Source organism: Apteryx mantelli, chromosome 30 (genome assembly GCF_036417845.1).
Source record: "Apteryx mantelli isolate bAptMan1 chromosome 30, bAptMan1.hap1, whole genome shotgun sequence".
Classification (NCBI taxonomy): Eukaryota; Metazoa; Chordata; class Aves; order Apterygiformes; family Apterygidae; genus Apteryx; species Apteryx mantelli.
This window is the reverse complement of record NC_090007.1, coordinates 3,574,305-3,599,702: the sequence shown is the minus strand read 5'-3', so window position 1 is coordinate 3,599,702 and position 25,398 is coordinate 3,574,305. Positions and strand designations below refer to the sequence as shown.

General features: G+C 53.8%; 1 protein-coding gene across 3 annotated transcripts in view; it reads right to left on the bottom strand.

Moving 5' to 3' along the window:
• Nucleotides 1–25,398, bottom strand: part of SH3GL1 (SH3 domain containing GRB2 like 1, endophilin A2) — a 31,819-nt gene that overhangs the window by 4,702 nt on the left and 1,719 nt on the right. For all 3 annotated transcript variants that reach the window (XM_067313024.1, XM_067313023.1, XM_067313025.1), the window contains exons 2-7: nt 6,531–6,599; nt 6,345–6,417; nt 5,453–5,596; nt 3,396–3,529; nt 1,925–2,083; nt 1,252–1,355 (exon numbers count right to left, since the gene is read on the bottom strand). In XM_067313024.1, the coding sequence (XP_067169125.1) occupies nt 1,252–1,355; nt 1,925–2,083; nt 3,396–3,529; nt 5,453–5,596; nt 6,345–6,417; nt 6,531–6,599 (683 nt within the window). The remainder of the gene's footprint in view (nt 1–1,251; nt 1,356–1,924; nt 2,084–3,395; nt 3,530–5,452; nt 5,597–6,344; nt 6,418–6,530; nt 6,600–25,398) is intronic.

Below are 25,398 nucleotides of genomic sequence, written 5' to 3'. Positions count from 1 at the left end.
TATTCTCCTTGGTGGCTATGCAGAGGAGCAGACTGGTTGGTTTGTACACAAAAATCTGCAATCCTCTGTGCTGGAGCATTTTTAAGATGGATCTTCTCCAGGGTTTGCGAGCTCCCCTTCACGTTGGCCCTAGAGAAGGCAAGACGCTCTGGGCTCTGCTTTGGAGGTGTCTCAGGCAAGTATTGCTCTCAGGCCAGCAGAGGACACTCGTGCAGCAGCTCAAAAGCTCATACTGGCAGGATACTCCCAGCTCTCCTTAATTCAAACCAGACATACCAGCCACTCAGCAATTTCTTGTATGACGAAAGAACAGCACGGCAGCATCGCTAAATCACCCTGAGAAGTGGAAACACTGCTCTGGCTCTGTCCAAGCCACTCTGCGTCAGGCTGACGAAGGCACGTCCCTGGCTCAGGAGAGAAGGCCCAGACACGATAAAGCCACTTCTCCTTCCTTGGACAGGGCTTGGGGAGACGCTTGCTCAGGTGAGACAGAGCAGCAGCAAGAGGGACTGTGCAAGTCATGGCAGTCACGTGAAACAGCTCACTAGTGATTTCAACAGCAACCCTGCACTACTTGGCACCTCGGCAGCAGCCACGCGTTCTCTAGGGCCGCAGGGAGCGGGCGGAGGTCAGGCACTCCAGGAGGGACAGGGAGAGCAGCAAGGCCAGGCGGCTCCACGGCCTGCCGGGGACTGCCCAGCACCACCCCTCAGGCAGAGCCCCTGGGAACGTGGCTCCTCCTGCTCCCGTGCACCAGACGCCGATCTGCCTTTCAGGAGTAGGCACACACGGCTCAAAGCTCCAGGGCACACAGAGCACTGCCACATCTGAAGCAGTGTCTACCAAGAGACTCATGTAAACAGAAGGGAGAGCCAGGGCTTGCTGGAAAACGAGGAGTCTGACCTGGGGGGCTCAGAGACACATTCCTTTAAGCAAGTGATCTCTTCAGCTTTCTCCTGCCAAATTCAACCCCAACTTCCTTCAAACCAGCAGACATCAATTACCCATAGAGCAAGCACAGAGGTTTTGCTTCAGATGCCAGAATGTACTTGTCATTGAAAATGGGTTGTGCAGCTGCTATTGCTCCCTCCAGTCCAAAGGAGCTGTGGATTGAGGCATCAGTGACTGCAAGAAGTGGCCTTAATACCAGGAGATAAACCTAGAGGTAGAGCCAGGTACTTACAGACACATATCACAGGAGGAGCTTGTGGCTGTGAAAAGTGGAAGTCCCTGCATCACCCTGAGACTCACCTGCGTTTGAGTTTGTCCGCGAGCTCGTCCAGGATCTGCACTGCCTGCCTGTGGTAGTCCAGCTGGGCGTCCACCAGGGCCGAGAGCTGGCTCACCTGCTCGATCTGCAAGAATGACACCAAGGAGGCATGAACAGCTTTCCCTAGCTTACAGGAGACTCCCATCACCCACAGGGGCTGAGAATGTATTGGGAAACGCATACAAAGAGCAACTTTCCTGAGGAGTCAAGGAGAAGATTCAAAATTTCAGATATCAGAGGTCAGTCACTGACTGAGACTCAGCAGGACAAGAGGCCGCTGCCTGCCACCCTTGGGGCTTCACTAGCTGTTCAAATCCTTCCTAAGTGAGCTGCACCAGCTGTCCAAACTTGTTCCCATTAGCACACATGCACACTGAGAAGAGACCCATTTGGTACAGCCACAGCCTCTGGCCACGGCTGGATCAGGAGGAAGGGGCTAGAGAGGATAACGGCCTGCCAAGACATGTGCTGCGCACCCAGATCTGGATTATCAGAGAACAAAACCACAATGGCAAAAGCGAGAGTGGAAGTTAGTGTCTTTAACTCTCCTGTCCCTCAAGAGATCCCACCTTCATGTACATGGAAACAGGCACAGTCACCCAGCACCGCTCAGCCTAGGGCAGAGAGGTCGAGGCGCTCCCTCCAAGCACTCACATCAGTTTCTAGGAGGTTGTGCATACTGGTCTCAGCTACTTCCTTGGACTCTTCAAATTTCTCCATGGCCTGTCGAAGTTCCTCATCGGGGATCTTCCCCTGTCGTTTCTTCTTGTAGTCAAAGTCCAAGCGTCTGCCTTCCAGCTTCTTGAGATGGTGCTGGGGAGAGGAAGGTTACGAATAGTAAAGAAAAAGAAGGAGAAGCCAGAGGCTGGGCACAACCAAGCTCTTCTGCTGGGAAGGCAGCTCTAGTTATGGGCCAGGTTCATTTGTTTCAGAAACTTCAGAAACTCAGAGCACACAGTTCTGGGGCTCCCACCTTCGTTCAGGCTCCTGGGAGGCCCCAGCTCCCAGCAGGTGATGGAGAGCTGCAAGTCAAGGTTGCTGTAAGGTGGCAGGGGGGACTAGGCCGTTTGAACTCAGGTTGGTAGACAATTACAACTGTGGCTGTGGGTGCTCTCTATTAAAAAATAACTCTCAACCAATTGATGTGAAGATCCACTTTCACCCTCTTCTCATTGAGGGCTGGAGGGAAACAGAACTCTTGTGAGCAGCCCAGGTCTGTTTTCCATGCAATCATTTAGGGAGGATGAAGAGCTAGTCCAATACCTTCAGCTCCTTGTGGACCATGAGGATCTCTGGAAATCAGGAATTGGGATGCAGGTTCTGAGCATTGCATCCCCTGACTGCTTAGGGCAGGACTGTTTAAACTAGCTCTACAGCAGCCAGCAGAATTGGGGTGCTCAGCAGACAAGCACTGAAACAATAGCTGGCGGCTGTTTTATCTGGGACACTGCTGTAAGTGAGAAAACACTCAGAGTTGCCTTGTGAAATGTAGGTTTGGATGGATCCTATTACAAAGCCAGGTCATGCTTTGCAGACGCTTGTCTCCATGATAGCACAAGGGAGCTACCAAACTCTATGTCTCCCTAGCGAGACACTGCAGGGCCTTCTACAGATGCTACATAAGAGGCCTAGAGGGAAGCTAACTCACAGCTTGGAAGTTACATTATAGGATCTGGGATGTTAATGCAATGGAGCCAACACTAGTGAAGCACATTGTGAAGTTTAACACAAGGCAGCCCTGAACCGAACAGGATTGGAACCTCATAGCAAAAAGAACCAAATTCGGCAATCCCAGAACGTATGTCAGGACTTACTAGCAAAGCATCCTCCATAAATCGAGTCAGGTAAATGAAGTACCTACATTCAAACCTACATCTGGCCTTGTGAGCTGGTCAGGAGCAGCAGCAGCAGCAGCAGCAGCGACGCTGAGCGCACTGAGGGGGAGGAAATTCTAGTGAATCTGATGAGAGAAAGTCCACAAAGTGCAGGGGAACAGACTCGATACCTATGCAAGTCCACCTGGATTCCCACTGTGACGGAGCAAGCGATTACATGCACTAATAGCCGGAAGAGGCCAGAATCTAAAGAGGTGAAGAAGAGAGGAAAAAAAAATCCTGGGGTTTACCTGGATTTCTTTCAGGTCTTTGTCACACAGGTTCTGGAGGGGATCAATAAAATTTTGTTTGACTTCAATATCCAGCGAGTCCTTCACTTCAGCCAATCGTTTCATAGATTCGCCAGCATCAAGAAGTGCATCGCCTTCAAGTGAGAAAAGGAAGGGAAGAGAGAGGGAGAAGGAAAACAGGCCAGCCAGTTACATAGAGCCGAAGTCTGTGGCAGCTGCATGCATGCAGAGCCATTCTGCCAGGACACCCAGCGTGTGCAAGCTCCGTCACATGTCAAACGCCCCCACGTTTCTATCTGGAGCAGCTCTCGAGCCTGGCACAGAGGGAGCATCGCCTGGTGCGAGAGCAGCATGTTGGACATGTCAGTACTGACTCTATGCAAGACCAACATGCTTCATTGTTTTCCTCTGGAAAACAGAGATGATCTCCACCGACTACACAGAGGAAGGAAAAGGCAAAAATATTCTTAAAACGCCCCTGTTAGCTCAGGGAGTCACTGAGCCACTAATTGGCAGAGCAGAGCTTTAACCTTGCTCTGTAACTCGGCCGCTGCTGGCAACAGAAGCGCGGGTAGAGGCATGTTTGGTTGGATTCAGCCCGGCCGTCCTTTTGTTCAGCCAGTTTTAAGCCCAGAGCACTGAACAAATTGGTAAAGTTTCCCCAGATGCTGGCAGCAAACCTGAGGCCTTTTATTGATTTTAGACACCAACCTCTATTGGGCCAACCTTCTCTCCTCCAAATTAAGAGAGCTCAAAACTGCTTACTGAAACCTATCTATTTAATGCTTTTCTAAGGCTCCTACCACAATGACAGTTAAGCCAGACAGACTAGCAGCAAAGCATTTCTAGTCTTAGCTTTTTACTCCAGTGGAAACCGTCTACAGATTAAATTATTCCTGCGCAGCTTTGGCAAACCAACCGTTTCAGCACTGGATTAGTGCAGAAGAGTATGCAAGTGAAATAGATGGTAAAGTGAAACCACCAGTCTACTGTCCAGCTGCAAAAAAATATACAGAGTATATTTGCAAAAGAGTTGTTTCAATTTTGATAACTCTAGATAACCTGTCGTAGGATGGATGCGGTATTAAAATATAAATTTATCAAGTTAAGTGTTCCTTTAAAGAGAGGCTATTAAAGGAAGTCAGGCTTGGTATGCTCTTCTAAAAACTTCCTTCCCCTTGTGCTCCTTAATAACTCTGGTTCCTGCAGGCCAAGAGAGACGCAGGGCTCTGAGTTGGCCTCTCTCGAGACCTCTTTGTCACTCGCACAAAGTAGCCAGAGCTTTTTAATTTTCCTGAAGCAAGAAGGCTCCTCCCTGCCCTGGAAGTGATCAGACAGCTGTGCACTGTCCTGGGTCTGTCACATGTGTGGGTCGATGTTTTGGGGGATTAAAATTGATGTCATCGAAAGGCTTCCCCCCCTCCTCCCTGCGAGTCACACATGGTTTGTTTCAGGGTTAGGAGGAATTACTACACGGAAAGATCTCTTGGCTACGGCCTCCCTAAAGCAGAGTTCTAGCTGGAAACTGCCTAGTAAAACTCCTAATCTCATTCAGTCTAGTTTCCACATCACCACTGTCCAGTTTCGAAGCAAGGAGGTAGTTTTTCCTACATGCAGATTTTTTCCAATGTTTAACAAAAAAAAAAAGCATTAAGAGGTGGTTTTGCACCCAACGCAATGGACTACGATCCAGCACACTTGGGCTCTCCTCTTCCCTTCCCTGCCACGCTGAGTGAAGTCTCCCTACCCCTTCTAAGGTCCCTAGTATGGACCAGTGTACAGGGAGGCTTTCGACAGCATGGACACCTGCCACGAGCTGTGGATTTTGCCCCAGATTTTGCTTTAAGAAAATAAGGCATGGCCATTGCTATGCGTTTGCTCTAAGACTGTAGATCTGGCATTCAACTGCTGGTCTGGGACTGAGGCTCATGCTGTTATGTGATACAAAGGGTCACACGGCCCTTCAGGAATTCAGAGGAACCGTTTGGAAATTCGGCACCAGCCCTTTCCACCTCGTCTGCACGCTCCTAAGGGGAGCGGCCTGACCGGAGACTCACCAAAGTTGGAGTCCTCGCCCAGCTCCTTGCCGTAGCGGATCATGCTCTCCCCCAGCAGCCCTTCTGACTGCGGGTAGCCAGGGTTCTTCACCTGCCCGCGGATCTTCGACATCGTGTTGAGCATGGTTAGCTTGGCTCTGGAAGCTGGCACAGAAACAGCCACAGCCGTGTTAGCAATTACTTGGACTTGCCAGCAGCTGCTGGCCACTGCCAACTTTTTTTTTAAAGCTACTCCCAAAGTCAGCAAGCCCTATTGTCTTCATCTACCAGAAATACCGCTCACTACGAAAAGAGAAGTTTCTTTTCCAAGACAGCAAGCAAAAATAGTTCCCCACAGCTTGCCAGTGAAGGCCGAAGGAGTTTCCCCAGCCCTCCCGTGGTCCCTGGAGTGCTCTCTGAACGAGCTGGCTGGAAACAAGCAGGACGGCAGGCTCCAGAGGTGATAACTACAAATCCAGACACTCCGTCTCAGCCCGGAGATGCCACTTTTTCTGGACACCCCACCAAAAACAGGTCGCCTTTGGTTCCTCTCTAGGTCTGAGGATAAAGGTGAACCATTAACAAAACAGACACAGCAGCAACACGTGTCTCACAGTCCAGAAACAGCGCAGGGCAAAGGGGGTATCTTGATCTTCGCCTGGGTTGCAAGGCACCAGCAAGCTAGAGCCAGACTCCACTAGCTCAGCCAGTAAGTGAGGCCACAGGAGGGCTACAAGCCAGCCCAGCTTACCTCCGATAAAGAGAAACAGCGTACCTGATTTTGAAAGCGGGCTGGTGGCTAACATCCCAGGACCAAAAAAGTTTATTCTGATGTCTCTCTCTTCTCTCTCTGCCTCTTTCCCTGGGCAACCAGGGGACAGAGGGAAGAGGACAGGAGAGGTGTGGGACTCACCTGGGTTAGGCTGGAGGTACTCTATTGTTCTGGTCAACACTTCTGTAACTGCCTTGCTGGTCAGATCCACTTTCTGTAGGAAAAACAAGACGATCCACCAGCCATGAAGTTCAGCTCAGGGCTTTGGAAAGGTCACGGAGGAGATATAGGGGGGATTGTAGAGATTTCTCTTGCTCCCCTACTCACCTTTTCCATTTCCTTGAAGTCATCATCGAGCTTGGTCCCTTCAGCCCCTCCAACCTTCTCGCTGACCAGCTGCAGAAACAGAGCAAGGGAGGAGGAATCAGGCACACTAGTGGCTATCCACTTAAAACTCCTTATACCCGCTCCCGTCTTCTAGTTTAGGTTAATGTGACCGTCATTCAGTGCCTCTGACGTGCGCTCAGCTTCCACAACAAAAACACACGTGGCTCTTTGATAACGCTGCCCCATTAAATATCCAAGCATCTCCTACCTCAGCAGCATCCAACAAGACACTCTCAAAATTACTCGCTCAAAGCACAGCTCAGCCCTCAGACGCAGGCTGGATATTCCCTACCCGCAAAAGCTACAGAGCTCTTTAAATCACACCACGCAGCTCCAACTCCAACGCTTGCTGGAAAAAGCAAGCGGGAGTCTCACGACTCCATTTTGAGACAGGCTTCAGTTTCACACAAGGCAAAACGCAAGTAAACAGGGAATTAACACACTCGACTCGCAGCAGCCAATACAAGAACCGAGTCCAGAAAGAGCTGAGACCTCCGAAAGCCCTAAACCACAGCTCCTTGCAATCCAAGCGGGGAGAGCTGCTAGGGGAAATGCCGGAGGAGCTCAGGAACTAGGGCACCGTATTTTGAATTCCTTTCAAGCAAAGGATAAAGAGATCTGCAGAAGCTACGGCAAAGTTTTCAAACCCCTTTATCAAAGTGCCTCTGATGCCTGTCCTAAAACAAGTGAAAAGGTGAGATGTTTGACAAGCTGTAAAGACAGGGCCTGGTTTTGGCTGTCCACGTGAAGGGCTTATCTGCTTTCTTCAAAATATCACTTGGTCTAAGGAAGGACCCCGTCTCCCTAAGCCTCACCTCTCAACTGCCCGAGCTAAAGGTATTTGCCCAAGGTGCATTATTAAATGCACCTAGAAGAGCATCCCTCCATACGGCCCAAATGGGGAGGGACATTTCCGTGCCAGCCCCAGTCCAGTTTGGCGAGCGCTTGGGGAAGCAGGACACACAGCCGAGCCAAACCGGCCTGCAACACAGCCGTAAAAGTGACTGTTTTGCCCCAAACTGGTGCACACGTAGCAAATTATCTACAAAGACATCAAAAGCGGTTTAGGAAACGGCTGCCGACGCCGAAGCGCTTGGCGTCTGCCACTGGGCATTACCAGGATTTCTCATGTTTGTAGTCAAAACTTCAGTTCTGGATGAACAATGCAGGTTTGTTTACTTCAACATCAAATACTTGATTTTATCAAGTGTTTCTTCCTCTGGCACCCTCCTGCTCCCCTGGGGATTCCAAATGGTTCCTTTCTTTTTTTTTTTTTTTTGAGGAAGAGGGGGGGAAAAAAGCTTAGGTAATCCTCCAGTTTCAAAAGCACTTGGGAGACACCACGTTGCCCTGTGCGCTTACTCCTGCGCTTAGCCCCCAAAATCAAGCTGCCAAAGGGGACGCGCAGAAGAAAGGCTTGTTATTACGAAGCAGAGAAGAAAAAGATCCTCGAGGTTTTGGCCAAATCCCATTTCCAGACCCCAACACAGGGAGGGAAGAAGCAGCGAGCGCTGTTCAAAGACCCCCCCCGGGCCTCCAAGCGGCAGGCCGAGCACGTACGCCGGCGCTCAGGGCACGGCCGCGGCCGCTAAGCCGCTTGCGTCTCGGTGGCCCGCAGCCATTGGAAGCTGCGGAGGCGGCACGGACGCACGGAGGAAGAGGCTCGGCGAGAGCAAAGAGCCCGTCTGAACGACCGCTCGGCACCGAGCAACGGCGGCATAAATCACCGCGGGGTCAAACCCCCCTTCGGAGCGACGGTTCGGCGAGGCTGACGGATAAGGGAACGGCCTTTCGGGGCCTCGCTTCGCCAAGGGAAGCTGTTTTTTCCCCCTCTTTCTGAGGAAGCGCAGTTCAGCGGAGGGCCGGAGCTGCCACACGAAGAGGGATTGCTGCATCTCACCCCTGACATTTAGATAGCGGGGGGAAAGGAAAGGATTGCTGCCTTCCCGGTTTGCCCAGCACGGCTCTTGCCTCCGGATTTCATTCTTCTGCTTAATCCTCGGATAGGTCTTCACGTGTCCCCACGTGCCCAGCCCCACGAAGGTGCATGCACACTGCCGGAAGCGGCAGAGCCCTCCTCATCTCATCAGCTTTTTCCTGCTGCCTGGAAGAGGAGGGCAAAAGGGCAAGGAAAGCAGGAGCCCCCCCGGCACGGAGCTGCGGATAGAGCGGGAGCAGGCCAGGACGGCCCGGCCCCGAAACCCTGCCACGCCGAGCGCGGCCGGCGCCCGAGAGGGGCCCGATCGGGTACGATCTCTGCAGAGCTGCTTGCAGATGGGCAAACGATCAGAGATTCGTGCTTTTTTTGGACACTCGCTCCGCGCTCAGGGTGCCAGCACGCGCCTTCGCGAGCCAGCTCCGAGCCGGGGAGGCACGCGTTGCTCTCCAGACGCACTGCGGCTCCCGAGCAGGGGAAAAAAAACACAAAGCGGTTGCTCTGCCTTCCCAGCTCCGTGAGGGCAAGTTCGCCAGAGCCAAAGGCACTGGCTCCCAGCCGCGGTTGCCCGTTCCCGTGCTCCTGAGCCAAAAGGCCGCTTGTCCTGCAACCGCCGCAGCCGGAAAGGGGCTTCCCGCACGTCTGAGAGGGGCTGAAATCACCCGCACAAAGGCTGAGCCTGCGGAAACCTCCGTTATTCTTTAACACACCTGGGAAGGGTACGATTATCCCGTGCGATTCCATTCCCGTTTTCCTCCACCCATCTGCCTGCAGATTTCCGTCCCGGAAGGCTGCAAGTGACCCCTCTGAGGGAGCTCGGCTGCAGTCGGAGACCGCACGCCACGTCAAATGCCTCGATTGCCACAGTGATTTGGGAGGCTTAACACTCTCCCAGAAAGCCGAGGGGTGTGAAGGAGGAAAACTCGCTTGCAGACTAATTTAATCCTCCTTTTGACGTCCAAGAAATGCTACTGGTGCCCTGCTGCGAGAGAATAATAAGATCGAGGCTTTCTCCCTGTTGCCTCTAATTAAACTGGGAGGCTTTGCCACGGGGGGAAAGGAGGAGGGACCGCGTGCCATCCGCAGCGGCTCCATCCCTAGCCCCACACTTCCAAATCCGCCAGGCAGCAAGACCAACTAATGCAAATTCCCCCGCGGCGCTAGCCGAGACACGAGCCAGGAGAAGCCCTCGCCGGCTCGCTGTTTAACCTAGAGCTCCACGGTGCAATCGGAGGCCAAATTCCCAAGCGCCACATTGCGCTTCTCATCACACCGCTTGCAACGTGCCTGCAAACGCCGGCAAGCGTGCGGCTGCCTTTCCCTCGGGAGCAGGGGCGAGCGGCAGCACTAAGCTCACCCTTTGCTCGCAGGCTGGGAGCAGAAGTAGCCCTGCATTGACACAGAGCCCAGCTTGGCCTAACTGAACCGGTGAAACACTGCTGGCGCCCACCTCCGCTTCCAGCTTCCTCCGTGGAGCAGCTCCGGCGCCTTTTTGAGGACGCGGTGAAGGTGGAACGGGGACGATTCTTCACCACTTTATTTCTTAAGCTGCCAAGCAGAGACTTGGCATAGGCCAGTCTCCCCCCGGTTGGAGACCTAACCTCAAATGCTGCAACCGGACAGATGTGAACCCAGGGAAGGGACAGTGCAAGGCGAGACATGAAAACAGTTAACTGAATTCAGCAGCCCAAACTGTCTCTTTTAGTCTTACGCTCCCAAGTGCATCAGCTGGCTCAGTGTGAAAGACGAGAACAAGTCTACGCTCTCCGGTTTCCTTAATCTCCCCCGCCGCCGGGACGGGATGCATACTAAAGCGATAAACCTGCAGCAAGCCCTGCCGCAGCCCAGAGAGAGGCAGGGCACAACCGCAGAGCCGAAGCCGAACGCCTCCTAGAGCAAATATTAGCACAAGACGATATAGCCGGGCGTTAGGGACCAGCGAGATAAAACTGCTTCAAAACAGGACGGCTGTTTACCTGCCATCACAACGCGGCGAAGCCGCAGGGTGGGGGAAGAGGGGAGGAGCGGGCAGCGCACACGCATTCCAGCGGAGGAGCTGGGAATCAATTCCTCACTTCACATCCGTGTTTAATTAAAAGGATCCTGTCAGTTCAAATGTGCCCTAGATAGCTGCGACCTGAGATCAGAGAGGTGCGTTCAATGCAATCCTGCCGGACGGCTCCTGGGCGCAGCGGCTCCCGCCCCCGGCAAACGCTATCGGCAGCGCAGCAGCCGGCCCGTTTCCCCCGCAGAAGCGCTCGGCCAGAGAGATGAGACGCGGCTCGGCTCCCCTGGCTGCTACCCAGCCGGTGTCTTGCTGCTGAAGGGCTGCTCCCGGTCACCTCTCCCGCTTGCCGCGGCCCCTGATCGCCTTTGCAGCGGCGTGGGAGCGCGAACGATCGCCGTTTCCCCTTGCCGTTTCAGGCCTACAGCAGGGCTGCGCACGGTGGCAGATATTCGGAAATGAAAGACCTATTGTTTGACCTAACTATGGCAGCAGGAGCTCGGCTACGGGGAGAGGCAGGAATGATGTGTGCGCACGGGGCAAGGAGAGGCAGCGGAGAGGGCTCCTCTTTTATAGCAGCGGGTGGGGGAGAAACGTGAGCTCAAGGATAACGGGGGGCTGCACAGCCTCTCCCGAGATATCACACAAAATCCATGCGTCCTTCCAGTCCGACAGCCTCAAAATCCTCTGTTCTTTCACCTCATTTACACAACTGCTATTCAACTCCAGGACAAGCTCCCAGCAGATAAAAAAGCAAATCTCCATCACTGGGTATCCTTATGCAATCCAGAGAAAGAGGAATCGGACAGGCAGGTATCAGTCACTTGATGCCGCCCGCGCAGTGACCGAAACCTAGCCGGATGCCGAAGGCAAGACGCAGGACCCTGGCACACCTACCCCAGCCCTACAGCTGCATTTCCCTCATTGCTGGCTGCATCATCATCCCGCATTAACATTCCTGCCAGGAGCGCGAGGCCGGAACCAGCACGTTTCATCGCACAGCAGGTGTGGTTGGCCGGGATGTGCCTGGATGTATTCAGGAGCACCGAGCATCGGAAGAGGTTTGGGGAGCAGCAGATGAGGCTCTTGCCCAAGACCAGCGATGGGACGTGCTGTGCTGCAGCGGGGCCTCGCGGCAGCGCTCCCAGGCACCGGCACTGCTGTTGACAGAGGCATGACCGATGTGTATATAAAAAAGGAGGTTTTTGCACACCGTTATCAGCAAACGTGAGTTCCCTGACAGAGCCGATAGGGAAGACGCCCCCAGCCTGCCTTTCCCCAGGTGAGGGGCGCCCGTGAGGCACCGCCGCCTCGAAACCCGGAGGACACATCTGCAGCACACCTGCACGCCTGCTCCCCGGGCGAGTCCTCGTCTGCCCAAGCCGTGAATGCGGGAGGCTGAAGTCGGCCTCTTTTTCCGCTCCTAAGCGAATCTCCCACGGAATTTCACATACCTGATTTTGATATTCTGCTCCCTAGCCTTTAAATATTTTCCAACAGGAAACGAACTTTGCCCAGCGCAGGGCCTAACTCCCTCCTCCGGCCTCAAACAAACAAAACGCACCAAGAGAAGCACAAAAATCTTTTTTTAACTCGCGTTCTTTTCCCATAGCAAACAATCTGCCCTATTTATAGCATATCAAACGTATGCAATCATTGCATTCAAAACAGTTTGCCCACAGCGTAACGAAAACGTTTTGCTTCCACGGGCTGGCGCATCAAAGCCGCCTTCCTCCTCGCGGGCACCCTCAGAGCCCCGCGTCTCACCAGAAAGTTCCCTTCGCGAAATAAAAACCGCAGCCGAGCAAACAGACGAGCCGCGCTACCCTTCAGCAAAAAGCTCCCTTCATTAAAAACGAGCAAGTTCAGCGGAAAAAGCCAGCCCGCAAAATAATTACGAAGGTGCTGCGAATGTTTCGGATCCAAGAGGAACGGGGCTTTAGCACAACACCGAAGCGCAGCGGACGGACACGCAGAACAAGCGCTTAAGGGAGAGCTGCTGCTAATAGACGCCGAGGTTGCTGGTGCCCGCTTTCTCTTGCAGGCGGTAGCACATCTCGGTGGGCTGGTCCCACGAAAGCTAAATAAAGTCATCTTCACTGTTCCAGCTCAGCAAGGCACGACTCCCTGGAATTAAGCATAATTTTAGGTCATCTTCATGGGGAGCTTTATCATCGCAGCATCAGAGGCAGGCTGGGCAGTCGCAGCTCTGCAAACCCAACATGACAATTTACTCTGCTGCCGCGTGTGTATTTAGGATTTAAAATAGACCTGCAGTAAACAGGCCTGGTTACTTGGCCGCAGTCACAGGGCTCTCCTGTTCTGGGAGCCGGCGGTGGCAAGGGTGGAGAGCCCCAAGAAGGTCTCCTTGAGACATGCTCTGTTTCTACAGCACGTTCAGGATAAGCAGAAGTTTGGCAGTGCTGGAATCCAGCTACGGCGGGTCTGGAAAACACCCAGGGTTTTTCCCCGGGCGCCCTGCAAGTCTCTGCCACCGTGCCGGGGACTGCAAGGCTCCTCGCCGAACCAGCTCGCGCAGGGAGGTGTCTTACGGCCCCCGGCAATCCCCCAGCAGACCTTTACAGGGAGGAGGCCCGCGTTTGATGTTCTGCGCCTCCGTGCCAACACAAAGCATCTCATGCAAGTTTAATTGTCACCTTCCTGGCGTAATCCTTGGAAACAAGGCAAGACTGGAAGGTGCTAGCCAAACGGCAGACACCAGTCGGGATCCGGACCACGCACACGTCGAGCCAAGCCCTCGCCTTTTCTCCCATATCCCTGTTTCCTGCCGCTCGCAAACGCCCGGGCAGCAGCTCGGCATGTCTCCAGCTCCCGGCCTCGAGGGCAGCGTGGCTGGGAACTGGAGAGAAAGGCGACGTGCCGTGGAGCAGCCACGGCCGGCATCGCCCCACTGCTAGCGTTGCGCTGCGCACACGGGAGAAAACCCCTTTTTTTCCCCAGCTAACTTGCAGTTCTTTCTGGTGTCAGCCAGGCCATGTCAGCTTTACATATGTGACCGGATATCATGTCTCCTCAGAGGCTTTTAAACTATCTTTGATGGCAATTCAACAGTATTTTTACAGCAGACATCCCTTCTTAAGGAAGCAGGTTACTGAGAAGCAGCAGACGTCCCAATTTAACGAGAGATCGGCACGCCTACGGCAAAGCGCACGCTAATCTCAGCGTCTTCTTCCCACCTACTTTAAAGGGAAGAAAACAGACCCAAGTGTTTATGGCGTGGAATAAGGGACGAACATCTCTGCTGTGCCTCCGACGAAGAGGAAGGCAGATGCCTTGGCGAACCCCCGTGCTCCGAACAGCAGCTCCTGGGGTCCTCGCGAGGCTGGGCACTAGATTTGCACCCACTGGACTTTCTCACCCCTAAAAGTTGCTGCTCTAAACAGAGAAGACTGACGAGCGCTAGGAGGGGAAAGAGTACGAGAGGAAGTGATTTGCCTACTGTGAAGAGCAGGTTTGCAGCAGAGCTAAAAGCAGAAGCCTGCTGTGACTTGACAGAGCCCATCTCACCGTTTCCCACGTCCCGGGGCGGCCTTGGAAGGGCAGGGCAAATCGGAGAAATGGGAGCAGAAGCCGGAGGTCTCCCCTTCCTGCCCTGCGGAGCGAGCCACCATGGCCGGTTCCTAGTGTCCACCCTGCCACTGATCTGCCCAATTTCTGGGCACACGGACCTCACAGCTCCTCCAGCACCTGCAGCGCCGAGTGTCCCTGCTAAACAGCTTGCGTTAGCATTTCTACTCCATTCCCCAGCCCTCAATCTCTTCCTGAACCTCCTTGCCTTTCCTCCTCCTGTTTCCTTCCTTGAAGGAAAGGGCTAGTCCCTTCTGAGACTTATCGCCCAAGCACCAGCGCGTACTCGTGCCAACGCACGTAGAGGTGATGCCGCTACCTTCAGCCCCGTGCACTACAGAAACGTGTCTAGGGACAAACGGAGCCATCCACCCCCTTAACCATCTGAAACGGGATCTGGCTGCTCTCTACCCTGCGCCAGAGCACGACTGCCTTGATTTGCAGCAAGAGGGACAGGAAGGTCGGCACAGAACGGCGCAGAGCTCCTGCCCTTCCCTCCTGACAAAGCAGAACATCTTCAAAGTGACCCCAGGTTGTAAGCTCATCATATAGGAACCGCAGAGAAAGAGCTGCCGCATGCAAAGGCAGCTTTCTAGGGAGCCACCTGTCAAATCACCTACTCAGAGCACTATCGAATGACTCATCTCCATCCAGCAGATGGGCTCGGAGGAATGAGGACAGCATGCATTAAAAAAATGTAACTTAAGTAGGAGCCAGCAGGCCAGACACGCAGAGCTGAGGCTGGAGAAGGGCATGTACGCTGCAATGCAGCCACTGCCTGCTTGCTCAGGGCGTTCGTCCTTTCCCTGCCTGCGGCGTGACGGCAGGATTTAAAATCCTAGCTGTGATCCCTGTTTATAAGGCCCTTGGTCCTGCTCTGCCTCAGCGTCGATCTCCAAAAGGGCCCGGCCGGCTCTCGCGGGGAGACGGCATCCAGCAAAGCCGCCCTGGACTTAACGTACCTGCAGTGTAAAAACGCTTCCAGAAACAACTTGCTGCATCATCAGCCCCACAACCCTGACCCGACCCAGGGGCCCACCCTCGGCTCCTTCACGCTCTCCAAATCCCCTCTCTGCTCGCCGGCTGCCCATTACACGCACAAAAAGCCTTTCCAAGAGCGTTTCGTGCTTGTCAGCGTCTCACTGCTCTCCAAGCTACTCTTTCACCAGGAGAGAAATGCTGCCTCCTTTTCCTTGCCTGAATAGACGCCGACAGCTCGGCCTCGCCTTGGCTAATGCCGAGCCAGGAAAGGGCACCGGGGCTAGTTTGCAGAAAGGGCACAACGCCGCTTTAAAAGGAGTTTCACACCGGAGAAGAGGAAGTTTCAATGCTTATCGCTAATTCTGGGTAGACACTCAAAATGCTCTTACCGCATGAAAGCGGGCACCTCCCAACAGTCAGCAGTACCGATCTGCATCAGAAACATCTTCCCCTATTATTAGTTACTTCTCTCATGCTCTGTACCAAATGAGACATAATTTCTATTCAGCTAGAAAAACAAAAAATTTGGGTCAAGTTAACAGCGAAAACAAAAACTCCTCTCTCGCACTGGCATTGCTCTTCTCTTTGCCCATTTGCCACGACTGTAGCAGTTTACAGGAGGAAGCACTCTAAACCGAGGGGAAACATGGAATATTTGCCTTGCATTCAGATTTCCTGCCCGGCCTCCCTGCGTCCCATTAGGCCACGAGGCTCTCGGAAGAGCCCGAGTTAATTCTGGCCTGACTTTTCCAGATTTGCTGAGCAATCATTTCCCAGCAACTGCACCAGCCGTTTGCGCACCTGGGGGAAAAGCGGGGCGGATGCTCCAAGCTGCTCATTAGATATGGCATAAAAGCACAAAATATTGTCACTGAAGTGCCTCCGGGTAATCACAAGCACTGGTTTCCGCTTGCCTCCTTTGCCAGATACTAGCACAGCTTCAATGACAAGCCAAGGCGGACAACAAGCTGAGGCCCCGTCCTCTGCCAGCGTATGCAGGATCAGCACCAGCAGTCCACCTGCAGCCCACGCGCTGCTCCTAAGGATTACGCAGAAAGCAATGGAAAAAAAAGAAAAAAAAAAAAAGGAAAGCTGTACTCAGGAGGGCTTACAACACCGGTACCTCTCCAGGGAAAACACAACGGCCACAGGGCAACCTGTGAGGAGCGCTTGGAAATAGCAGCGGACAGAACTTGGGCTCCTGTGCAAACCGAGGCACATGGAAAACACTTCCCCCGGGGCACAGGACCCCCCGGCATCACCAAGCAAAAGCCCCGAACAGCCACAGAGCCCAGGCCCTAGCTGAGAACCGAGGAGGAGGCAGAAGAACGTCCCGATCTGCAGCGTGATGAGACCGAAGCAGGCCGACGGGCCGCGCTGGAAAGCAGCTGTGCGGGAAGCTGCTCCGGCCATGGTGGCATTCGGTTTGAGATGGGAGACGGCACTAGTGAGTTCAGGGAAGAGTCAAGGTGAGGAACCAGACAGGTTTACCGACACGGCGAGATTGAAAACTTCGGCAGTAGCTCAACTCTTTAAAAAGGAAGGCAAAACCCCTCTTGCGGACGTTAAGGGCAGCAGCGAGAGGTCTGGGCTGAGCGCTTGTAACATCCCCGTCGTCATACGGAGAGCGTTAGCCAAACGAGAGCTACAGGACGGGCCTAATGGCATCTCGGCGCACACAGACATCAAAGAGGCAGAGAAATAATTCAGGCTGCTATAAATATACACTTTCCTTTGTTAACCTGAATACTAGGAAAAGCTTAGCGGCTATCAGACCGGAGCACAGCATCCTAAGGAAAAGGAGAGGGGGAACGAGGGAACAGGCCTTCGTGAGACTGCAGCAGGGAACAACGCGGCAACGGTGCGACGGGCCGGATCAGCCCCCTCTCCCGTGCCGGTTCCTCGAAGAGCTTGGCACGGGGGACTTCTCCGCATCCAGGTGCTCCGCCGGGCTTTCAGCCCCTACGGGATGATGCTGAAGCCATGCGCTTTTCTTGCCACATACCAGTGACGCTTGCCAAGGCTCATTTTGGAATTGTTTAAATGGGAAAAGCTCTGCCAGCCCTTTGCAGTTCAGCTTTAGTCTGAAGATGACACTATCGATGCATCACTACCGCTTTCGTGCCTTGCGGCTAGAGCAGTAGGTGCATCAGGAATTGTGGCAGCTAACGTTCAGATTATATTATCCCTTTCGAGCCCAAAATGCAGGTTCCCTCGGTCTTTAAAATTCATTCAATACAATTAGGAGGAGCTTTACTGTAGATGAGAATAGCTCATCTGGCTATGATGAGAAGAGCAACATCTGGCGCTCCAGATCTGAGCCTGCCCAATGCCCCATAAGTCCACCCAAAAGCATGTGCACTGACACGCGTCAGCGACAAACAAGATGCTTTTTAAATGCTTCACCATTTAGCTACAAAGTGAAGAAGATCGAGGTGGGAGGGGAACTTTTGGCAAGAACAGCACCTTCTTACTCAGTGGATTTGCTTTGGGGGTGGATAATTGTTCACCCTTTTTCTGCCTAATTTATCGTGAAGGTGGCAAGATTACGTTTAAATATAGCTAGTCCTGTAAAGCCAAAACAAATTTGGTCAAGAAAATGGTTAGTAAATTATCACAGCTGAATAAAGCCTGGGCCAAAAAGAACACACAGCCTGGTTTGCAAATTCTTAGATGAATTATGAAGCATTTTCCTCAATTAGAAAAAGCCCTTCAAAGCTTTAATCATGCAAATTTTATCCTCTGTCTGAAAGACGGAATTTCATTATGGAGATGTGCTTAACTCTTTTTTTTTTTTTCCCCAAGCAGAAGAGCAAGCTAATTAGTGACATTATCACGAGTGTTATTAATAGCCAGTTAACGTGAGATAGGAAGATTCCCAAAATTCCCAGTGGCTTCAAAAGCAAAAGACAGGCTCTAGCGAGGAGGTATCGGCACCAAAGCTAACTACGCACGCCGCAGGCTAGGAGGCTTCTCCTGGGAGAGCGAGCAGCCCGGCTCTCCACGGACTCTCCGGCCGCGGCAAGGCAGGTCCACAGGCACCTCGACGGAAACCCTCGCACCCCTATAAATTATTGCTTTTATAATCAAGGCCAAGAGGGGGCTGAAACTCATGCTAAGTCATGTCGCGCGGAAGCTTGTTACGAGAGAGGCTCAGCGATGCCACGGGGCATTTCTAGCCCGAAGGGGCCGGATCCTTCCCCGTTGGCTCAGGCTAGGCACGGACGTGACTCACCTGCTCCCCAGCCGCAGGGTCTGACTCACGGCCGGGGACACGCGGCGGCAGCGAGGGATGCAGCCTGGGAGGGCACGGCTCTGCAGAACGATGCAAAAGGCCACGGCGGACCAACGGCTCCGGGCCCCGGACTTCTCAGGCCGGGCCAACGATTTAATCGGCAAGTGGCAAAAGAAGATGGCAAGGCCGGCAGCACAGCCCTCCGCGCCCCAGGCATCTCCTGAAACAGCATCAGCGCCACCGAGCCTCCGTGCACGCGAGTTCAGCTGCCCTTACAAACCCAAGACCTTCTGCATTAGGGATTTATTCTGTTTGCGACCTTTTCAGGAGTTTGGCAGCTGGCTTGAGCGGTGCAAGGGGGAAGGGGCAGGGACACGCCGCATCCACGCGGCTGCCACCGGCTCAGCTCCGGGCAGGCACTGCAAGAACCTCCTCGCACCCCACGCCGCGCACAGCGCGCACACCAACTCTCCCCCGTGTTTTCTAGCAAGATCACCCAAAAGATCTTTCCTAGTGCGCTCTTCATATGAGTCTTTCAGCTCTCTGCAAGACCCCGTGCTGTAAACCTCAGCCGGTTGGTGCAGGAGAAAAGCTCCCATACGGCATGGGCTGTTGGAAGGAGCGTGGGGGGAGGCGTTGAAGGGAGCCGACTCTTCCTCCCACCGAACACGCTCACAGACCCAGAGGCGCAGCTGCTCCCTCGGCACCGGAGGGGCACAAACGGGGAACCGCTTCCCCTCAGCTAACGCCGACTTCTGCAAAAGAGGCTGCAGCCTCCCCTCGAGGGGCGCCCGGCACGTCGAGGCAGCCTGCAGCGGCGCCTCGCCTTTCACGCTAGCGCTTCTGCGACCCTGGCCGCGATTATCCGCCCTGCTCCCAGCGCGGCCAAGCCTCCCGCAGCCCCTCTGCGCCGCGCTTTGCCGTCTCTCCGGGTTCGCCACCCATCTGCTGGGGGTGGGACGGTGCTCCGAGCCCTGGCAAAAGGCACCGGCATATGTAGGAATGGGGGAAGAGAAGGAACAAAAAAAAATGTGCGAAAGAAATGATTCAGCTTTTACAAGCCAGCCTGCCTGATCTCATCCGTATTTTGCTCTTTCCCAGGAGGAAAGTATTGGCAGGGAGAAGTGGGAGGAAGGATTTCCTTCCACGGCATCCAGAAACCATCCCCCTCGGCACTGTCCTGCTTCTTACGCTTTCAATAGTTCACCCATAACCTAACCTGTTAAACAGACAGTTAGATAAATAAATAATTTTAGACAGAAAGCCCCAATGCAGGCAGGCATTGCCACGCGGAGCGAGATGAGGACGAGGAATCAGCGCTCCTGAATTCCGCACGATTCCTCCACAGCCTTGAGTGAGTCACGTATCCTTCCTGCGTCCCAGATTCCCCCAGCTGTAAACACAGGATAATACTTTCCCTGTTTAACATTAAAAACGAGGAGGGGGGTAAACCAGGCAGGGTACGGAGAGCTGGAGTTTTCCACCTCCGTTTTCTGTCTTTGCCTTCGAGAAACAGAGCTCTCATACTATTAGAGCCTGATGGCTGGGAAAGCAATCTTAAAAAAAAAAAAAATTAAAAAGCCACGTTAAAGTAACGGATACAGAGACATGATCCACCCCCTGCCTGCGACTCCAGACAGGCTGAACAATACTGAGAAAGCTCCAAACTGCCCCATTCCGGGGGCTGCCCAGCTCAGCTCCGACAATAATTAACCACCAAAACAATGTTGCCATACCAGGTATTTCACCGATGACGAGTCACGCGAGGCAGGAGAGGGCATTAATATTAAAAGTACCCTGCACGCAGTGTTTTTAGCCAGGCGTGACAGCAGGCATTTATACAAGCGTGTCGTTATCTCCCAGGGCAGGAGGAAGCATTTGCCAGGTCCAGTCCCCTTCGCTCAGTTTGCCGAGAGCAGAGGACGTCTGTCCTTCCCCCACTTTTTCACCGGCCGTACACGGCTCTGCAAACACATGCATCATCTAAGCACCGATCCCCAGCGACAGCAAAGAGCTCAGGGCTGCGGCACGTCAGGTGAGGATGACGGCTACGACACGGCTGAGGCCGAGGGCTGAACAAGGCTCCCTCCCTCCCTGGGCCCTGCCTGGCTCGTCGTGCACCGCGCGACTGCCTCGCCGCGCACGGGACGTCGCGCTGCGCCCGAACGAACCCGGCTCTCCTCCAGCCCTCCGCCTCAGGAGCACGTTAATGTTCAAAGACAAACCAGGGAGGCTGCAGGGGACTCTGGCCCAGGTTAATATTAATAGAATAAACACCGGGTACCGCGGGAGTCTGGCAGGAATCAGCAGAATCCCTTGACTCCCTAGTTCAAATTCTCATTTATAGATAAGGCACTTATGCTGCCAACTGCTTCTTCAGGAATTACCTGTTCTTCGTGCCACCACGACATCCAACCTCTGCTCTGCCTTTGTCACCACCCAACAGCACTTCCTACATCAAGCGTGGCCCTGAGCTGCCTGGAGGTGACTTCTCCCAGTCCTGAGGAGAGACTTGCAAGGAAAAATCAAAGGATTTGTTCTTCTGGGTTTGAAACAAGAAGGAAACACAACATAATCAAAAGAGAAGCTCATATACATATTGTTATGAGAACAAGACAGAACTGAAGGCAGCCTACTGCAGAAACTCCTTCTGCTCTGAATTGAACAGACCAACTGGAGCATCAAGGTAAAGCATCGCTGTCTGCAAGCTGCCGCGACCGCCTCTGAGTCAGCAAACGCAGCAGAAAAGCCAAGGAGTGACCTGCTTGGAAGATCTCCTCTTGCTCCTCAGACGGCATCTCTGAGGGATGGGCTGAGACTTGCTTGGAGGTGGCACAGTACGGGGGTTTGTCCTGTGCACCAGCGGAAAGTTCACCAGAACTGCTCAAAAAACACGCGAGCCTGAAACAGCACCTCAAACCCACTCCCCGGGCCTGGCTTCTCCACTGGCAGCTCCGGTGCTCTCCTGGGCGAAGTCTTCACCCCGCTGTAGTAGCAAGAGCTTCCCTGCCTGCTGTACAAGGACTTCACTCGCAGACGTGCCCAGCCAGCCCCTTTGCCGTGTCTAGGCCACCGTCTGCACGCATGAGCGCCTTGCAGCTCCCAGGTGCACGGGACAGCTGAAAAACCACCACTCAGTGCATTTTGGCTCCACTCCTGGCCCGACTGTTTGCTGGAGGATTCAAGCGAAGCCAGCGTGAAGTTCTCATGTCACTGCAGAGCACAGACCACCAAGGAGCAGCAGCAGGTGGAGGTAGCTCTGCCTTGCTGCTCGCCACTGCTGCGCTGGTAACTGCCCCGTAGCACGTTCAGCAACGGGAGCACGGCCCTGCGTCTCCACCGCTCTTGGAGTTGGCAGCTTAACTCCATCCTTGTGTCATCCACGGCCTCAACTCTGCCAACGGTTAGTTTGAGCCAAAATGTGCATAAAAAACTCCAGGTGCGGCAGGCTCCAAAGAGCAGGAGAAACCTACAGCTGGAGGGCAGGCACAACCCAAAACATCGGTAGCAAGACAGGGCACTGACAGACGAGCGCTGGCCAGGGAAATAGGCCTCCGTGGGTTTTGTTTTCCAATCTAAAAGGTTATCCTGCATGCCGCACAGCCCGTTTCCCTTCTAGCGGGGGAGCCCATGCTGCACAGCATGTTTGTGACAGCCAGAGAAACCCACCGTCCAGCTGCACGCAGAGCAAAGGAAGCGAGCGGAAAGGCATCTTCTGAGCAAAATCCCGAGAAGGCCAAAGGGAAGGAGAGAGAGCATCCGCCCTGCCAGCTGCACTCTCTCCCCCAGCCACAAAACAGCCCTCCTGCAGCACGTCTAGGACCAGATTCATCTGCTTCAGCCTTTTAAGCAGACACCGCCGCGGCGCAATACCTGGGCGCCAAGTGGAGGGGCAGGAGGTTCTCAGGACTCATTATCAACTGGCTGGACAACACGCGCTACAAGCGCACAGGGCTTGGAAACTGCTTGACCCTTCTGGGGTGAAACAACCATCGTAAGCTACCAAGCATATCCTGAGCTCTCAGACCAGGCGGAAAGAAAGCGCTACCTATTCATGTTCAAAAGCATCCTCAGAAGCCTTGAGAGCAGTCACCAAACTCAGGAAAGAGCGTGTATGTCAAGGGCTCGTTGGTTTTAATTAGCACTCGCTTCTCCCCCTCTCCGAAAACAGCCTTTGTATTTCACGTGTGGAGGAGGAGATTGCTGGTCTTTGTCTCAGGCCAGGACTAACTGTCCTCGCTCCTCAAACCCTGGAAAGGGAAGAGGATGTTATCTTACAGCGCGGAGGGCTGCCTTTCTACGCGACATACTGCAGCTTTTGACACAACCACTACTTGCCGCTGTGACCTGCGGCTGGAGATCACAAGCTCCGGGGGCAGGCAGCCAGCGGCAGGGAAGCAGGTCCCCCAGACGCAGCAGAAGACAACCTGTTGTTTGCCCCCCCGGTTTAAGCCTGGGCAGGTTTAGCAAGGCTCAGACCACACAGACCTTGGAGGACGCTAATGCCATTCCGCATGACACCGGCGCCTAGGGCTGAACGCCAGCTTGTTTTTAGAAGAGCGACGCCGCCTTTCCAGGCGGAGAGCGCAACCCTTGCTTAGGCTGCACCTGCTCTCCAAACCGAACCACCGGCATGTCCACTAATGCAAAAACGGGTCTAACGCGTCGCCAGAAGGGCGTTTGGCAAGTTCCTTCTGCTCAAAGCAGAGCAGCCCTCCTGCCCTAGCAGCAGGGAGAGGAGGCTTCTCTTGGAGCCAGCTACATGCAGCAGCCTGCGCTCACGGTACGGCCTCCGAAGGGCCCCTCGTTCGCCTGAGTCAGCATCAGCCGAGCTGGGAGGCACGGTGATACTGTGCTGATGTGGCCACCGCCGGCACGGTACCGTTCCCCGGATCAGACCCGTCCCTAGCGAGAAGGGCCGCGCCGCTTTTCCAACCTCGGCGGTGTCACGCAGGGCACGACTGCCGGGTAGCGAGAGGCAGTTCGGCTCTCGCGGAGGGAGGCGACTCCTTCACCAGTATCACACCCCGACAGCGCTGCCTCCACCCTAGGGCTTGTCCCTTCGGAGCGGTGGTAGATAACCCGCTGATAGCAGCTAGCGCTGCTGTTCTACGGCTAAGGAGCACCAAACCCACAAACGCCCTCGGCTCTAAGCACCAGCCTCACCGAGGAAGAGCAGAGGCACTGCTGTTTCTTTGCCCTGCCTGCCCAGCTTGTCTCTCCACCAAGCGTATCACGTTATTGCGGTTAATGGAAAGTCTGGCGGATGTTAAACATTGTGCTTCAGGACTTGGATCGAGGCTCCAAGAAAAGCAAATGGCGCAAGCGAAGCCACTTCTCCACCACAGGGTTTTGCCCCCTCCTTTGTACCTGAGCGGCCACCGTTGGGTCAAGGCCGGACGGAGCCCGGGACTGGCCAGGTCTCACATCCCTGGCGCTGACGGAGGCTGCAGCGTCACTTCCCACCTCGCTCCTGGCTCACGGTGCTGGAACTCAAAGATGCTGTTGTTTCTCCCCCTCCCTCTTGGGAAAATGTTTTCTACAGGATTTTTTCTTTTCTTTTTTAAAAAAGAACATTTCACTGCGAACTAGCAAAACCTGTTCTGGACGCGCACGCAGAACTGTTCACCATCTGCAGCATTTGCAAGCAGGGCTCTTTCTGCAGGATACCATCTTGGCGCTCTGCTGCGTGTGGGCGCCTGGCAGCCTCACCCAGGGAGCACGCAGACCCACAGGAACCAGACAAGTCAGGCCCTCCCGAGGGCAGGAGCGCAGGACCAAGCCCTCTCCGCCGCCCGCAGCACCACCCTGCTCCCTCTGGCTCCGGAGGAGGCTGAACTGGCAGCCTCTTCTCGCTGGGAGGCGAGGGGGGAAATCCCACACCCGCCGCTGCAGCAACATCGATTTTCTGAGATGGTCCTCGCAGGCCTCGGTCCTGGCTACGTTCTCCTTCAATTAACAACAGACACGGAATTAAACGCAACATTTTAGGAAAAATCTTCCACATGTTTGGGTTTGGCAGCACCTAACACCTTTAAGAGAGCCAAAAAATAACTAATCTTCCTTCTCCTTCAGCCAAGGAGTGCAAGAGTGGGACTGGTGGAAGGAGGGGGAAGAAGGGTGAGAAGGGAACGTGGAGGAGGAGAACGCAGGAAAATGGTAGAACTGGGACCAATCGCTCCCAGATCGCAGAAAAAGAATGTCTAAAAGCTCAGATGCTTCTCTGCGTCCCAGTCACCGGGATGCTCCGAAGGAGCCAGCAGGGACTATCCTCGGAAAGCAGACTGCCTTCCTCTGCTTCCCTGCAAAGTGTGCAATTCACTTCTGCAATCGTACCACGAATGTTGGCAGCAAGCCTCGCGTTAAACTCGATTTGTTCAGATTAAATCAGCTTCCAAAACCCTGCAGCAACAAGAGCCGCAAGAGAACTCAAGGTGCAATTGCACATGCTCCTTATCTCCCACGTTTTAATATCGCCCTTGAATGCAGTGTCTAAGTGTTCAAATAAAGTACGTGCCTACACACACGATACACAAACAGGCCACCAAGTTGGATATTTGGGCCACCTCTTACCAAAGAACCTCACTGAGTTTGATTTTCCCCAAGCAACTAGAAGAGTTCCTTTCAAAAAAAATTACATATGTAACATAAAAACACCTGCAAAGGCCACCTGTGAATTTACCTCAGTTTAAAATAATTCCCTTGCTGAAAGCTTTTATCAGATGTTTTAGGATGACATATTTAGACTTCAGAATCACGTTACTTTTGACTCACAGATGAGCTTTCACCTCTAATTGCCCTGCCACGACAACACTGCAGATCTGCACGAGTAAAATGCTCCAACAACAAATTTTCAGCACAACCTTTCCCTGGGAAGTTGTAAAAAACATGATGCAGGGGATTGCTTTGCCGCTGTGAGAAAGGGGATGGGGGAACGACTTAAGGAATCTATTATTTTGCTTTGCTGTTTAAGCAAAATGCTTTTACATAAATACAGCCAAGAAAGGAGGCAACACACGTAGCAAACATATTTGGACCAAGCTCGGAAGCGTTGAAACGCTAC